General features: G+C 35.0%; 1 protein-coding gene across 3 annotated transcripts in view; it reads left to right on the top strand.

The window, feature by feature from the left end:
* GABRB2 (gamma-aminobutyric acid type A receptor subunit beta2) overlaps positions 1–17,495 on the top strand; it is a 246,709-nt gene that overhangs the window by 192,938 nt on the left and 36,276 nt on the right. For all 3 annotated transcript variants that reach the window (XM_063087001.1, XM_063087000.1, XM_063086999.1), the window contains exons 6-8: positions 10,870–11,007; positions 13,035–13,187; positions 16,461–16,705. In XM_063087001.1, coding sequence (XP_062943071.1) covers positions 10,870–11,007; positions 13,035–13,187; positions 16,461–16,705 — 536 coding nt within the window. The remainder of the gene's footprint in view (positions 1–10,869; positions 11,008–13,034; positions 13,188–16,460; positions 16,706–17,495) is intronic.

The raw sequence follows: 17,495 nt of genomic DNA, 5'->3' as shown, positions 1-17,495 counted from the left end.
ACCCGGGAGTGGAATTGCTGAGTCGTATGGTAGTTCTATTTGACATTGTTTAAAGGAATTTCCATATCATCTTCCATAATGGCTGCACTGATTTACAGTCCTGCCAACAGTGTAGGAGTGTTCCCTTTTCTCCACATCCTTGCTAGCATTTGTTTTTCTCCATCTTTTTGATATCAGTCTAGCTGGAGTTAGATGGTATCTTAATGTGGTTTTGATTTGCACTTCCATGATGCTGAGTGATGTTGAGCATTTTTTCATGTGTCTGTTGGCCATTTGTATATCTTCCTTTGAGAGATGCCCATTCATTTCTTTTCCCCATTTTTTAATTGTTTTTTTGTTTTGTTTTGTTTTTTTACTGTTAAGTTGTTTGAGTTCCTTGTATATTCTGGATATTAATCCTTTGTCAGATGCGTAGTTTGCAAATATTTTCTCCCACTCTGTAGGTTTTTAATTTTATTTTTTTGCTTTGTTGATTGTTTCTTTTGCTGTGCAGAAGCTTTGTAGTTTGATATAATCCCATCTGTTTATTTTTTTCTTTAGTTGCCTGTGCTTTGGGGTTATATTCATAAATCTTTGCCCAGTCCTACTTCCTGAAGTGTTTCCCCTGTGTTTTCTTTAAGGAGCTTTGTAGTTTCAGGTCATATATTTAAGTCTTTAATACATTTTGAGTTGATTTTGGCATATGGTGAGAGGTACAGGTCTAGTTTCCCTCTTCCACATATGGATGTCCAGTTTTCCCAGCACCATCTATTGAAGAGGCAGTCTTTTCCCAAACGTATGTTCTTCTTAACTTTGTTGAAGATCAGTTGGTTGTAGGTTTGTGAGTTAATTTCTGGGTTCTCTATTCTGTTACATTGGTCCAAGTGTCTGTTTTTATGCCAGTACTGTGCTGTTTGGGTAACTATAGCTTTGTAGTATAGTTTGAAGTCAAGTAGTGTTATGCCTTCAGCTTTATTTATTTATGTTTGCCCAAGATTGCTTTTGCTTTATGAGGTCTTTTGTTGTTCCATATGAACATTAGGATTGTTTTTTCTATTTCTGTGAAGAACGTCATTGGTATTTTGATGGGAATGCATTGAACCTGTAGATTGCTTTGGGAAGTATGGACATTTTCACAATGCTAATACTTACAATCCAGGAACAAGGAACATCCTTCCATCTTTTTGTGACCTCTTCAATTTCTTTCAACAGTGATTTACAGTTTCACTGAAGAGTTCTTTCACATCTTTATGTTAATTCTTAAGTATTTTACTTTTGTGTGTGTGACTGTTGGAAATGGGCTTGCTTCCTTGATTTCTTTTTCTTGTAGTTCATTGTTGGAGTATAAAAATGTTATCAGTTTTTGTGTGTTGATTTTATATCCTGCAAGTTTGCTAAAGTCATTTATCAACTCTAAGACTTTATTTGTAGAGATTTTGGGTTACTCTATTTATAGGATCATGTCATCTGCAAACAGGGACAAGTTGACTTCATTTTTTCCAATCTGGATGCCCTTTATTTCTTTGTCTTGCCTGATTGCTCTGGCTAGTACTTCCAATACTATGTTGAATAGGAGTGGTGAGAGTGGGCATCCTTGTCTCATTCCTGTTCTCAAGGGAAAAGCTTTCAACTTTTTCCCATTCAGGATAATATTGCAGAGGGTTTGTCATATTTAGCTTTTATTATGATGAGATACTTCCCTTCTGTACCTAATTTTCTGAGAGTCTATCATGAAGGGATATTGAATTTTGTCAAATGCTTTTTCTTCATCTACTGAGATAATCATATGTTTTTTGTCCTTGATTTTGTTGATGTTGTGTATCACATTTATTGATTTGCATATGTTCGACCATCTTTGCATCCCTGGGATGAATCCCACTTGATCATGGTGTACAGCTTTTTGATGTGTTGCTGTGTTCTGATTGCTAATATTTTGTTGAGGATTTTTGCATCTATGTTCATCCATGGATATTGGCTTGTAGTTCTCTTTTTGGTCAAATCTTTTTCTGGCTTAGGTACCAGGGTGATGCTGGCCTCATAGAATGGGTCAGGGAGAACGGCCTCTGTTTCAGTTTTCTGGAATAGTTTGAAAAGAATTGATATTAATTCCTCTTTAAATGTTTGGCAGAATTCAGCAGTAAAGCCATCTGGTCCTGGGCTTTCTTTTATTGCAAGACTTCTGATTATTGCTTCAGTCTCTTTGCTTGTTATTGGTCTGTTCAGGTTTTCTCTTTCTTCTTGGTTCAGTCTTGGTAGAAATTTATCTAGACACAATTGTATGTGTCTAGAAATTTATCCATTTCCTCCAGGCTTTCAAATTTGTTGGTGTATAGTTCTTCATAGTAGTCTAATAAATCTTTGTATTTCTGAGTTATTGGTTGTTAGGTCTCATTTTTCATTCTAATTTTTGTTATTTGGGTCTTCTCTCTCTTTTTTAATTAGTCTGGATAATGGTTTGTCTATTTTATTTATCTTCTTGAAAAACCCACTTTTTTGTTGGATTGATCTTTTGTATTGTTTTTTTGTCCTTCTATTTCATTTAGTTCTGCTCTGATCTTAATTATTTCTTTCTTTCTGCTACATTTGGGATTTGATTGTTCTTGTTTTTCTAATTCTTTGAAGTGCAGTGTTAGGTTGTTAATTTGAAAACTTTCCATTCTATTGATGTAAGCATTTAATGCAATAAACTTCCCTCTTAGAACTGTTTTGCAGCATCCCACATATTTTGGTATGATATTTCATTATTTTCATTTATTTCATGGTATTTTTTGATTTCCCATTAAATTTGCTAATGGACCCATATGTCATTCAGTAGCATGTTGTTTAATTTCCTATTATTTGTATAGTTTCCAGAGTTTTGCTTGTTGTTGATTTCTAGTTTTAATCCATTTTGGTCTGAAAAGATATTTGAAATGACTTCAATTTTTGAAAAATTGTTGAGGCTTGATTTGTGACCTAACATGTGGTCTATCCTGGAGAATGTTCCATGGACCAGTGAGAAGAATGTATACTCTGTGGTTATTGGAAGAAATATCCAATAGATATATGCCAAGTCCAATTGGTCTAAAGTTTGGTTTAAATCCTGTCTAGAGGATTTGTCCAAATGTTGAGAGAGGGATGTTTAGGTCCCTTACTATTCTTGTGTTGGGGTCTATGTCTTTCCTTAAATCTAATAGTGTTTTCTTTAATATCTGGGTGCTCCAATGTTGGGCGCATATATATTTATGATTGTTATTTCTTCTTGCTGGATAGATCCCTTTATCATTATATAGTGGCCTTCTTTGTCTCTTTTTACAGTTTTTGGCTTAACATCTATTTTGTATGACATAAGAATAGCTACTCCTGCTTGTTTTTTATTTCCTTTTGAGTGGTAAATCATTTTCCATTCCTTCACTTTTAGTCTATGTGTGTCTTTAGAGGTGAGGTGTGTCTCTTGTAAACCGCATATAGTGGAGTCTAGCTTTTTAACCCAATTAGCCAGTCTGTGTCTTTTGAGTTGGGAATTTAATCCATTTACATTTAGGGTTGTTACTGAAAAGTATTGTGTTGCTTCTGGCATTTTACCAGTTTTTACCTGGATGTTTTGAACATCTCATGTTTCTTTTTTCCCATTTTATTTTTTCTCCTTTGGTGTTTTGATTTTTTGGAGTGGTAAGATACACTTTCTTTATGTTTCTCATTTGCATTTGTGTTCTATTTGTAGGTTTTGTTCTTTCTTGTGTATTCATGGAAGTGATTATAATTTTTTGTATTCTAGATATGAGACGCCTTTGAGGATTTCTTGTGGGACTGTTTGTGTGGTGGTAAACTCTTGTAGTTTTTGTTTCTCTGGGAAATACACTATTTCACCTTCATTTTTGAATGATAGATTGGCTGGATATTCTTGGCTGGCAGGTTTTTTTCTTTATAATATTTTGAATATATCATCCCATTTTCTTCTGGCTCATAGAGTTTCTGTTCAGAAGTCTGTTGTTAGTATGATGGGGACTCCTTTATACGAGAGTTGATACTTTTCTCTTGCTGTTTTAAAGATTATTTGTATTTGACTTTGAACAATTTGACTAATTGTGTCTCAGAGAGGACCTTTTTGGATGGAAACTGCTTGGGGATCTTTGAGCCTCTTGAATCTGAAGGTCCACATCTCTCCCTATACCTGGGTAGTTTTCTGTTATTATTTCATTGAATATGTTCTCGATGCCTTTTCCTTTCTCTTCCCCTTCAGGAATATCCATGATTTGGGTGTTTGTATGCTTAAGGTTGTCTGCTGTCTCTCTTAGATTACCATCATTTTTTAAAAATTCTTTTCTCTTTTTTATTTTGTCTGCCTGAGTTCTTTCAAAAAGATGGTCTTCAAGATCAGAAATTCTTTCTTCTGCTTGCTCTATCCAGTTGCTTAAGCTTTCAGCTGTGTTTTATTTCATTGAATGACTCCTTTAGTTCCATGAGTTCTGCTACATTCTTTTTTAAAGTATTAATCTCTTTGTACATTTCCTTCTTCATATCCTGGATAGTTTTGCTCAGTTCATTGTGTCATCTAACTGCATCTTCTTGTTCCCCATTGAGTTTCCTTAAAATTTTTACATGGAATTCCTTTTCAGCCATTTCAAGGGTTTCCTGTTCTATGGGGTCTCATTCTTGAGAGTCATTATATTCCTTTGATGGACTCATATTTTCTTGTTTTTTTTCATATTTTTAGTATCTTTATGTTGATGTTTAGTCATTTGGAAGAACAGTTGCTTCGTCTATTACCCTCTTCCCCTGGACTCTGCTGAAGGCCTACTTTGTGTCAATTTTGATGGTTGGTTGGCTGTCTACCTGTACAGCTGCAGTGGCTGCTATGGCTGCTGCTATGGCAGCAGGCCACCCTCATGGTGGTGGTAGTGGCAGTGGTTTTGGCGGGTTGTCTGCATGACAACAGTGGCTTTAGTGGTGGCAGGCTGGTTGCACAACAGTGGTGGCTATCTGGCAGAGCTAGTAGTGGCAGTGACTGTAGCAGTGATGGTTGCACTAGCCACTTGCTTGACTATAGTGACCTCCACAGCTGCCTGTGCAGCTACAGTGACTGCAGCAGCGACTAGATTAACTCGTGGAGGCAGCACCCACATTGGTGGCTGTAATTGCCTCCCTTGCATCAACAGTGCCCACTGTGGTAGAGGAGTTACCTTGTGAGGGTGGCAGCAACACTGGCAGCTGTAACTGCTTCCCTTAAGTGTCTTCAGTGACAGCAGGGTTACCTCGTAGGGGCAGCAGTGTGCCAGAGGCTACACCTTTCTCCCTCCCAACTGCGACGTCCGCAGTGGAAACGAGGGAAGTACGGTTAATCTCTAATAATAAAATAGAACAATTATAACAATATACTGTAATAAATGTTATGTGAATGTGGTATGTCTCTCTTTCTCTATCTCTCTTTCTTTCTCAAAATATCTTAATATTTTTGGACCAAAGTTGACCGCAGGTAACTGAAACCGTGAAAAGCAAAACTGTGAATAATGGTGGACTATGTAACCACATAAAATGTTAAATACTAATGGGGAGGGTTATACTAAATATTTTTATAATGAAGTGCTTGATTCAGAAAGTTTTTATAATGTGATATACATATAAAAGGAAAAAAATTTAAGATAAGATGGTTCTCAAAAAATTGAGATAATGTTAACTATCCCAATAAAACTGATCCATAATTCTCATTCACTGCCCATTTGTTATGATCACCAAAAATTAACAGGTTGAAGCAACTGCTATGTGACTGGTGTTATGATGGGTAGAGTGGGAGGTACAAAATAGATAATTGCCCTAGAATAGTTACAAATTCAATTGAGGAACAAAGTTTAAATATAAGTAATAAGAGAACAATAAGTCACTTTAATTTCCTGTTTAATATCTTTGTATGGATTCATATTTTTTGCACAGGAAAAGCACTCTAAAATGAAATATTTACTCAGTAGATAACAAAATAGACATGTGTATTGACAGTAAAGAGAGAAATATCTTTTTTAAATGCCATGCTATATAATAAGATACCGTTATAATAGAGAGAACATGTTCAGTTATTATGTGAATGTTTTTAAAATGGCACTTCTACTCCTTAGATCTCATATAGTGCACGTTTTTACTAATCTGAAAAAAATATTTTTTAAATGCCATCTTATATAATAAGATAATGCCATTTTTGTAAGAACACGTTCAGTTATTATGTGAATGTTTTTAAAATGGCATTTCTACTTCTCAGATCTCATATAGTGCATGTTTTTACCAGTCTTTGAAAAAGAATATATCTATCATTTATATCTTACATAGATTTACAAAGGTAAGTATTTGTGCTTCCTGATCAGAGGCTTGTAACATTACATATAGCTTTAATTCTTTCAGGTGAATGTCAGCAAATTCATATTTTGGTTTATTCACAGGCCATCTGAATTTATTATGTGGGTCATGTTTTTGATGATAGCAATACAAAATAATTTCATGGCTCAGTTTCTGGAATTTCATGAATAAAATATAAAAGTGAGTTTAATATGCAATATATTAATGAAGAGCTTCAGTGTATCTCCTCCTTCTGATATCTTTTAGAAGAAATCTAATTATTTTTTCACTCATTATTATTATGAAAGCTGTAAAAGTCAAGTCATATATAGTTGCTTGCTTTTTTTTTTTTTTTTTTTTTTTTAGTTTTTAATCACTTTGAGACACTTTGAGACATTCCTCCAATGAAGATTCAACAAAGAGGATAAAACTAGGTCTGCTTTAAGCTAATCCTACACAGCATATTGAGCTGACTTTTGAAACTGACCACACCCTGCCACTGTCATGGATTGTTGATCTTTCATCTTCAGAAACCAGTGATGCAAGAATATACATTTGCTCTCCATTTGCATCATTCTATATTTGGTAAACCCAAAATTAAGTCAGGAAGATTGGGTTTCTTAAGGCTAGCAGTAGTGAAGAAGTAGATACAATATGCTCTTCATTTTGTCAGATTTCAAAACCTTGGACATCGAAATAACCTTCAAATGTTTTATCATCAATTTCCAAACACGTTAGAGAGTTCTATAAGTGTGATTGAACAACTAAGTTTCTCATCGTGAAAATGCTTGTGTGTGTTCATAAAGTAGCAACAAATAGAATACAACTCAATGTTTTTCATTCATTTTTAATAATTCTTATTAAAAAATATACCAGCTATATGTTTTGATCATCATCTGCCAGGCACTATTCTAAATATTTACAGTGTTTTTTTGTTTGTTTTGTTTTTTTCTGTATGACAACTCAGTGAAGTAGCTATTATTATTATACCAATTCACAGATGGGAAAGTAGAGGACAGAGAAATGAGTTAACGTAGGAAGAACTATTACATAGACAGAAATGTATAATGAAGAACCTATGGATTATTCTTAAGGGCTCTCTTATGGTTTTAATTTTATTCACTCATAAACTGTTTACTTAGTGTCAACTATGTGCTAAGAGGAGACAGAGGTATTAACACAATATACACCTTTACAATAGATAAAATATCTGCATAAACAGCCACCAGACCAAATTCACATGTGTAGTAAACAATTAGTTTATTAATCATACAATATTTAGAGGGTCTATTCCCTAGTATTGCCTAATAAACTGTTTATATTTGACATTTGACAAAAGTCTGTAGTTCTGAGGTAAAGGGACAAGAAAATCAACTACATTGTATATTGATAAGTGAAAATTAAAAAAATAAATTAAATAAAATAATGCTAACTACCAAAAAAAAATTTACACCTGTTGAACAATTAATAGGTCTCTTATACAACTTATTGAAATGCCAGAGATATTCTCATTTTTCTGTCTATAGGTAGCTTCTGTTATAAAATTTATAGTGATGGACAGAGAAGGTAAATACTGATAAAGGTAAGGAGGAAAGGGAGCTGGAGGACCAGAAACACTCTACATTAGCTTAGACATGGTCTTTTATGGGAAATAATGAGGGTTCACTTTTTTCTCATTCTGTCCTTTAGAAGATTGGTGCATTTTGTTTGTACAAAAAGTGGACATTTAGTTTTGTGAACATATTACATGTTTTATATCTTGTAGTGGGGGGGAGGTGCCATGGAAAAATGCTGTTTTGGGGTCAGTCACATAGATAAGGTATCAATTCTTTCCTCAATCACTTACCAGATGTGTGATTTTCAGCAAATTATTTAATCTCTCTGAGTCTTACTTTTCTCAACGATGAAATGAGGATAAAAATATCTAACTTGCAGTGTGGGTGTTCAGTATTTAAAATAATATATGTAAATACTGCTAACCTATAAAATGATTGTTGTGAAGATTAAATTAAATAATAAAAGTGAAGAGCTTAACAGAGTTTCTAGTAAAATGAGTGGCAACACTCAATAAATAATTGCAGTTATCTAAATTGCTGTTATCATAATCTTCATCTGCTAGATAAGTAGTTCTCAATGTTTTTATGGGCCCTAAGAATTACCTGGGATGCTTATTTAAAAGAAAATATCAGATTCTCAAGCCAACCCATGACTAGCTGAATGGGAGTCTCTAATGGATTCTTAGGTACAGTAAAAGATAAAACCCAATGTCCCCAGTTTGGCCACTTTAACTCTTCATGTAAAGGGATGGGCTCCGGCTCACAAAGTGCCTAGCACATGCTGCTAACTGACAATAAATGGCATTTGCTATTTTATAATAAGCTGCATGGTATATTCTTGGAAAAGCCAAGGAGGATCTTGGTTAGGACTGCTTTCATGAGAAATGATTACCTTCATGTTTCATAAATACCTTTGTGTGTGTGTGTTTATATACTACAAATTCAATTTTACAGTGCATTTCTAACTGCCTAGTCTGATTCTAGGAGTCATTGCCCTTCTTTTGTTACTCTGAACTGTTTTGTCAAAAGTGGGATTTTCATTGACTCTGATTTGTTTTGTAACTGAGAGGTCTGTATAAAGAATCGATGAGAAACTGGATTGCATTTGACATGGAGGCCTAGACTGAGGGTCTGCATGGCCATATTGGGAAAGTTGAAACCATAGAAAAGTGCAGTTATCCTTTCGAATAAGCATCTCACTTCTTAGGATTGGGTGTAGAATATTAACAGGAAGTGAGGAGATCTCTGAGGATTTGTTTATACTGTGTCATGAGCTGAATACCTTGAATGTACTTCATTCAACCATGAACATGAAATTTGCATTTAAATCAAATTTTTTACATATATAAAAAGACGCTCTCTAACATAACAAGGGGCTCTAGATTAGATCATACTAATAAAATGTTGGTGGTGTGTAGTGAATTAAAACTCCATAATTTTAATTCCCAAGTAGTTTATGGTATTTACAAGTAAAAAAGCCTTTTAAAAATCATAATGTACTATTCTAAAGCCTGTAGTTGTGGTACCAGAAGTTCAAATAGTCAATAACTCTTCCAAGAAAAACTGTATTTCTGCATCAGGTAAAGATGGCTGCTGTTACGAATAAACGAAAGTGCAGATTTCTAGAAACATTAAGTCATAACCTGAGTTGTGCTGTGATTGATGTAGATTCTCAAATCGAGGATATCCTAGTTCTTTGAGAAAATAATTTATTTCCACTTTTTTATTAGAGATTTAATTCTCTCTCTTTGGTGAAAAGAGAGTTGTTTTATTGAAAATCCTTTGGAGCTAAGAGTCAAAGGGATTTGCATTCTAGTCATCCGTGTCACGCTAAGTAGTCACATGTGAAGAGGCAAAACTTAAGCAGCTGTCTTTTTAATTCTTTTTGTTGATTTTGAAATTGGGAGAGCAATATTCATCCTAGACTTGTAAAACTTCAGCTATCCAGATGTAGAAGTTACTTGAAAAGGTAAATGTGATATCTATCCACTTTCAATGTATACAAATGTAATATATGTTTTTTGTTTGAGGGATTTTTTGGAGCAGATGGATGAATTTGTAAAATATTATTCGCTGGATTTCATTACATGGTTCTCTGTATAGTACTGTTTACAATCTAATTTGTGCTTATTCATTGCAGTTGTATGTTTGCTTACTAATTAGGATTATATTTGTGCTTATTTGTTAAAATTCTACTCTGCCTCATTAATTGAGAGTATCATTATAAGAGGGAACATGTCTTTAATATACAGAATCCTAATCCCAGCAACTGTGCACTGAAAAGCATAGTAGCTATTTAATAAATAATTGTCGCATGAATGGAAAAATGCCTCCTAAATGCACTGTACATGTACAATGTACACTAAACAGTTATACTTACTCCTCAAAACTATTGGAATTAATGTTTAGAGTTTTGGTTTTGGTGTTTTGGGGATTTTTTTGTTTTTGTTTTTGGGGTTTTTTGAAATTAGATATGTTACCAAATTAAATTTGGAGATTATGTGTATGAATATTTAAAAAATGATCGCTTACTTCTTCGTAATCTCTTCTCTTCTGATTTGAAACCCAGATATATTGTAATTCAAATATCTTATATGGGGGGGAGTTTGATAGCATTCATTACTGAACTGATAACTTGAATGATTTTTCTCTTCTTTTGTCTTCTCTTAGACTACAATGCAGGGTTATGTGATAATGTTAAGTCATAATGTTTGATAGAATGAGATTCTTAATGAGATAAATCTGGATTCAGGTCTCAACTATACCACTTCCTACTTGCAAGACTGTTAATTTCTCTAAGCCTTTGTTGCCTCACGTAGGCCACTTCCCTGTACACTTGAGATTATTGTGAGGTTTAAATGTAAAAGACTTCAAGTGCTTGGCACGGTAGCTAACACATAACAGACTTTACCTGCAGCTTTTGTTATTTTTATAGTTTGCCTTCTAAACCAGTATTCTTTCTGTTTTGTTTGTTTTTTGTTTGTTTGTTTGTTTTGTATATCTGTGTGTGTCTGTATGTTTCTTCTTACAGATGGATATACAACTGATGACATTGAGTTTTACTGGCGTGGAGATGATAATGCCGTAACAGGAGTGACAAAGATTGAACTTCCACAGTTCTCTATTGTAGATTACAAACTTATCACCAAGAAGGTTGTTTTTTCCACAGGTTTGTATTAGAGGAGAGGGTTAAGGGAAAAGGGTCTTCATATCTTTTCGAAAGAGTTCACATATCAGGGAGGTGTCCCAGGGAAGGACAGCGACTCTGGAAGACTTAGATCTGCTGAAAACTCTGTTCCCCAAGAAGCCTACTGCTGTTTGGAACCTATCCAATTATTTTCCAGAGGCACCCCCAGCAAAGCTGAGAAGGTCATCTCTATGTCTCTCATTTGGCAGAGAAGGGACTAATTTTTTTAAAGACTGAATCCGGAAAGAGAAATGAAAACCTGGGTCAGAGTTGTCCTTTAACTTTGTATGTGTCCTGCAGAATTAATCATAAAACTTTGAAACATACCAGGGATAGCCAAGTTGCAGTTTGCTCAAGTCTGACCACAATGAAGTTTGCTAAAAACAGTAGGTAAGGAGGATTTCACATTTTCCTCAATAGTTTTACCTCCTATTTTAGCTAAAAATCCTTTCAGATATAAAGATTAGCCTGATGCCTTTGTTAGTCTGCCCTTGAGGCATTGAGATTTTAGATTGCCAGACTTCATTTCATCAGCACGACTTTTACATTTTTTTTTTTTAAACAAAAAAGCCCAAAAGAGTAATCATTTGCTAGATGCTCATTTGGGGGAAAAAAATAGTAAACCCACAGGAATGTCCGTTTTTATGTTTTTCTTGTTGAAATGAATCCTACAGGTGCAGAAATAATTGATGTGTAATTGTCTTTCTACTAAGGACTCAGATTCTTTGAGTTGCAAAGCACTCAAAGAATGCTGCAAACCACTTCAAGCAAGAGTTGTGTGACTTGCATTGGTAAAAATACAAAGTTGCTTCTAGATTCAAAAAAAAAAAAAAAAGAACAACAGAAACTTTTCCTACTTTTGAGGTCCTCTAAACCCTATGGAAATGAGTTCCTACTTAAAATATTCTTACCTTTTTTTTCCCCCATGGCTGTATGGGAATCTGAACCTTTGACCTTGGTGTTATAACACTGCACTCTAACCAACTGAGCTAACCTGCCAACCTTTGCTTTCATATTAAGATACTTAGCTTACCTCAAAAAGACTAGACAAGGCTTTCTTTCTTTCTTTTTTTTAAAGAGAACAAACAGGAATTTATTTATTTGTTTGTTTGTTATTTTTATTAGTTATGAATATTCATGAGATACAAAGCTGATTTTCACCCCTGTGCCCAAGATGTGAAGGCCAGATACATACTGGCAGCATTCCCATTACTACAAATAACGATTGTACTCCAAAGGCTTTCTTTCAAATAGTGAGAATATCCTCCCCCCAGATATTTATCAATGTGATTTTTTTTTTTTTTTAATAATCTAAGACTGTGCTCTGTTGCATATCTTGTCTAAAGAGTAATTCCCCAGATCACCAAAAAGGACTCAGATTTAGGATATGGATTCTTTAGTTGTTTTTCCCACAAATATTGCTCAAAAGCAGTGATTCTCTGCTATTTGGTGGGTCAGGGATCCCTTTAGAACTCTAGCAGAAGCAATGAAACTATTAACAATGATGACAAAAGAATGTATGCACATGAAAACCTACACAAACCTGCATTCCCTGAAGCATTGCCATTGATTTCAGACTTAAATGCATCCTGTGGTTTGTGGAGAGATTTCTTCTACTATGATCAGTGCATGCAGCTTTATTTTTGTATAATACAAAATTACAGGCTGAACTTACTGAGAAACAATTGAGAGAGTGAACAAAGGGACTGGCCCAAATTGTTTTGTCATCACAATTGCAGCGAATGAGTATCTTTGATCCAGTATATGAGGCTCAGAGGGAAGAGCTGGAATTCTTTTAATCACTGGTGAGTACAGGATGTATTTCTCACTGAGTAACTCATGCTAATTAAAAACCCAGTGTTCTCAGAATACTTTTGCTAGAAAAAAGTATCCTTCACCAAGAACTGAAATTGAATTTAGGGAACAAGTGCAAATTGCTATGGACCTTTCAGGAAAGTATCCTATAAATATTGATTGGTGATGATGATGTTCTAAAATTCTTTTTCTAGGTTCCTATCCCAGGTTGTCCCTCAGCTTTAAGCTTAAAAGAAACATTGGCTACTTCATCCTGCAAACATACATGCCTTCCATCCTGATTACTATCCTCTCTTGGGTCTCCTTCTGGATTAATTATGATGCTTCTGCTGCAAGAGTGGCATTAGGTAGGCCGTTTTCCAACTGCATGTGGAGTGTGACTCTGTGTATGTGTGTATGTGGGTATGTGTGTGTGTGTGTGTGTGTGTGTGTGTGTGTGTGTGTGTGTCCTTTCCTTACTCTGAAATTTGTGATGCGTGACAAGACTGGGCCTTAGACATTTTGAGCGTTTAACCATGAGGCTTTGGGTGATCTGGTTCAGCATTAAATCAATTAAACACAAATTAAAACTCTGCCATATCAACATTAGTTAACCGTATAGCTATTGGTAATGAAATTAGTCCTATCACTTTGATATTCTGATTAAAACATATTTCATGTAGTATTGCTTGCAGTTGTTTGATTTATATCTGTGCTCCTTTATCTGAGTAGAGTTCCCCTTCATTTTTTTTTTTCTGAGCAAGAGACAAGGAGAGATGGTGTGTAGCAAATTGATAAACAGAACGAATTCTAAGGTCTCGCTAACATTTGGTGTAGCATGGCAGAGGGCAGGAGACAGCGAAGTAAGAATGTTGGAAAATCATTCATATCAGCACTCATCTTATGCCTGATTTTTTTGTGTTTTAACACCAGAGAAGGAGAATAAATTATATGTAGTGAATATTTTTGTTATTAACTCCAGATGAAGTAAATTCATGACCTTTTATAAAAATCTTTATTATTTTGAGTTGACCATTTCCTTCAAAGTGTTGAATTATTAACTTCTTTACCACTAGACTTCAATTCAATCATTATTTCTTTAGAAAAGTCATTTGTGTATTCATTCAACAAATATTTGTTGAAAACCTAATACATGCTAACCATACTAGGCACTGGATATACAGCAGTCCCCTTCTGGAAGTTGTATTCTAGCAGTAGAAAATAGACAGTAAATATAATAACCATGCAAGTTATATAACATGGTAAGTCTATAGAGGGAAATAAACAAGGTAAGGGGCAGGGCCTTGGGAATGTCAGGGACAGCAGATTAGAATAATCAGGGCAGATCTCACTCAAAAGTTGTTATTGGAACAAAGACTTAAAGAAGGTGAAGAGCCACGTACCTGAATGATAATATTCAAGCTACTGCAACGACCCTAAGGTAGGAACAAACCAAGCATGTTAGCAGGAAACCAGTGAGGCTAATGCAGAGGGAAGTTCAGGGGGAGTAGTAAAGACAATGGGGAGAGAGGAGACTAAAAGTTCAGAACAGGGTTCTAGGACATGGTAAGTGCTTTGCTTTTATTCTGAATGAGAGAGCCACTGAGCAAAGGAGTGACATGATTTGATTTCAGTTTTACAGGGATCACTTTGGCTGCTGTGTTGAGATTAGGTGGTGGTGGCTCAACAATGGAAGGGAGGAGAAGTGCTGACCTCCTGGACTGATTCCTGTGATATATGCTCTTGCAACACCATAGAACTCCCTTGTGTAGACGAAGCATGGTTATAATTTATATTTATGTAGTGTTATGTGATGCCTTTTCCCCCCATAGCACTGAAAGATTCACTGAGAAAAGTTGGTTTTATGTCTGTAGTATCCTGCACAGGAAATGGTGCTCAGTAAATATTTACTGAATGAAGGGATGAATAAAGTTTGCAAATATCCTATTTTCCCCAAGTTAAAATTTATTGTCTATTTTATGTCTATTACAGGAACGATAAATAATTTATTGACTTTTTAAAAGAAATTTTGGAAAATCTATTTATGTGAGCAATTTATTATTAGGTTTAGAAATACCTTACAATGAGATTTAGATAAATAGCAAAATCAGTACTGTCGGTTTTATTATATACATTTGGTACAGGATAATCTCTAGTTGAAATAATGAAGAGAAAAAGAAATTGGATAATGTCTCAAAATGAGTAGTATGAAGAAGACATGAGAACCATAAGACACCTGTATCTAATGTAAAACCAAGGCTTTTCTGGGCACACTCAGAATCAAATGCTCAATTTCTTCTTTTTCTTTTTTTTTTTTTTTTTCTGTAGCTGTCTCATGAGGATGTATAGACAGAAAATAAAAATTATTTTATTAAAGAGATTAAATTAGAAAACTATGCACCCAAAAAATCATAGGAATTAACTTCAGGGATGTGTTATTGGACAATGTTTAATGGCACAGGTTTTTAACTCAGAAAGATACTGGTTCAGATGGCAACTGCACAACTTCCCATCTGTGATCTTGACTTCTGAGCTCTGTCTATTTTCATATCACTATTTTGCTACAGAGCTAGACATTATCATACTCAGGACTCTGGATTTCCAGTGCTTTCACTTTCCAATTACAACTCCCCACTGTCAGAGATACCTACTCAACTGGAAAAACACTTACAGCCTGATCCATTGTGACTTTTCCCGTAAAGAATCTTATAATGCTCTTATGTTACTTATCTGAGCAATCTAGAAACTTGAGAACTATGACGTCCACTCCCAGTTTCCAAATGTTTACAATTGTTCCTCTATATCATCTGCATAATATATTCATTGATTTCAGTACTATTGCTATTATTTTAATTTACTTCCCCTCTATCATTTATTTTGATTATTCTGAAACCGTCTTTGCTGGTATTCTATATTCTTGTCTTGTGTGTTTCTAAGAGTGATTGCCTTAAATACAATTTATCTGTATGCCTCCTTGCATGAAGCTGGCTGGTGCTCCACTTGCCTTCAATTCTATGTTAAAACTCCCCCTTTAGCTCCCCATTATGCAGCCCTTAATCTCTGCTCCTCTCATGATTCTTCTCATCCTTTCCTATACTGTACCCACATGATGATCTTGAGACCCTTTTAATGGGCTGCATACTCTCCCCCAAAACCAACCTTTGTATAAAAAGCTCTCCCACCCCACTAGTGCCTTTAGGTCTACCATAACTTCTGACCTCCAGTCCTTGGTTGCCTGGGTAGCTCTCACTCATTCTTCAGGAATTAGCTCAAAATTCTTTATTTCCTGATCTCTTCCCTGCCATATCGCAGAACTGAATTTAGGGTCTTCTCCATATTCTCAGCTCTCACCTTACACATATGTCTATCATAGCATTTAATTCACATTTCTATCCTCCCACTAGATATATGACTATAAATATAAAAATATAATCAAAGGAAACATTACAAGATGATTAATTTTCATCGTAAGTTCATTTATGCATATCTCCAGGGGCTATCACAGGGTGGTTGATAATAAGTGTGCAGTACCTATGTTGTGGCATATATGAATGAGTAAATGAGTATAGCTAACTGTTCCAGCTATTACGAGAGCAAAAAGGAAATACTTGTGGTTACTGTTACTCTCATTTTTTTTTTAGGAATTACAACTGTTCTTACAATGACCACAATCAACACCCACCTCCGGGAAACTCTCCCCAAAATCCCCTATGTAAAGGCCATTGACATGTACCTGATGGGGTGCTTTGTCTTTGTTTTCATGGCCCTGCTGGAATATGCTTTGGTCAATTATATCTTCTTTGGGAGAGGACCCCAACGCCAAAAGAAAGCTGCTGAGAAAGCTGCTAGTGCCAACAATGAGAAGATGCGCCTGGATGTCAACAAGGTAAATTCAGAGGGCAGGCTGTCCTTGCTGCTTAAACTCATAGAAGAATGCTAGCACTATAGGTTAATGGCCCTGTTTTACAAATGAGGAAACCAAGGCCCAGTGAAGAGAATAGGTAATTTTCCCCAAATCACACAGATAATTAATGATGTAAGCATAATTAGTGCCCAATCTCATGACACAAGGTTTGGCTGCCATTTCCATTAACAATAGGGTTGCCCAAAATGTAGTCATCTGAAGACCACCTTTATGAGTTTTTCCATATATGAATATAATGTCTATGATTATTTAATTTATATTTCTTTAAATTTACTCACTTTATTTAAATTTATTTAAAAAGGAAACTGCTTATTACTCTAATCAGTATTACTTGCTGGAATATAATCTTAAATATAAATAAATCAATAAAAACTATGTAATTAAATTCTAAGTTATAGTAGATGAAGTCTCTGGACCTGAGATCTGCATTCTCTTTGACTTAAAAGGGAGATAGAGAGATATGTGTTAAAGACCCACCAGCAACAAACTGAGACTTTTTCCTTGAACTAATCAGAAGGGTAGAAAGAGAAGTATAGGCGGAAAACGAGGAACAATTTTTTCCTTAAGTGGCACTTGATATTTTGCCCGTATACCACTTAACATTGAAGCATTTGACTACATAAGGTTAACATCTTGCTTAAGTTAGGCAGAGTCAGAGAATTTCCATACAGTTGTAAACCCTGTTTATTCTTAAAGTCAGTAGTTCTCAGCCTTGTATCAGTAGAGTGACCTGCAAAGAATTCAAAAATAC

This window comes from Cynocephalus volans, chromosome 2 (genome assembly GCF_027409185.1).
Source record: "Cynocephalus volans isolate mCynVol1 chromosome 2, mCynVol1.pri, whole genome shotgun sequence".
Classification (NCBI taxonomy): Eukaryota; Metazoa; Chordata; class Mammalia; order Dermoptera; family Cynocephalidae; genus Cynocephalus; species Cynocephalus volans.
This window is presented reverse-complemented; position numbering and strand designations above follow the sequence as displayed.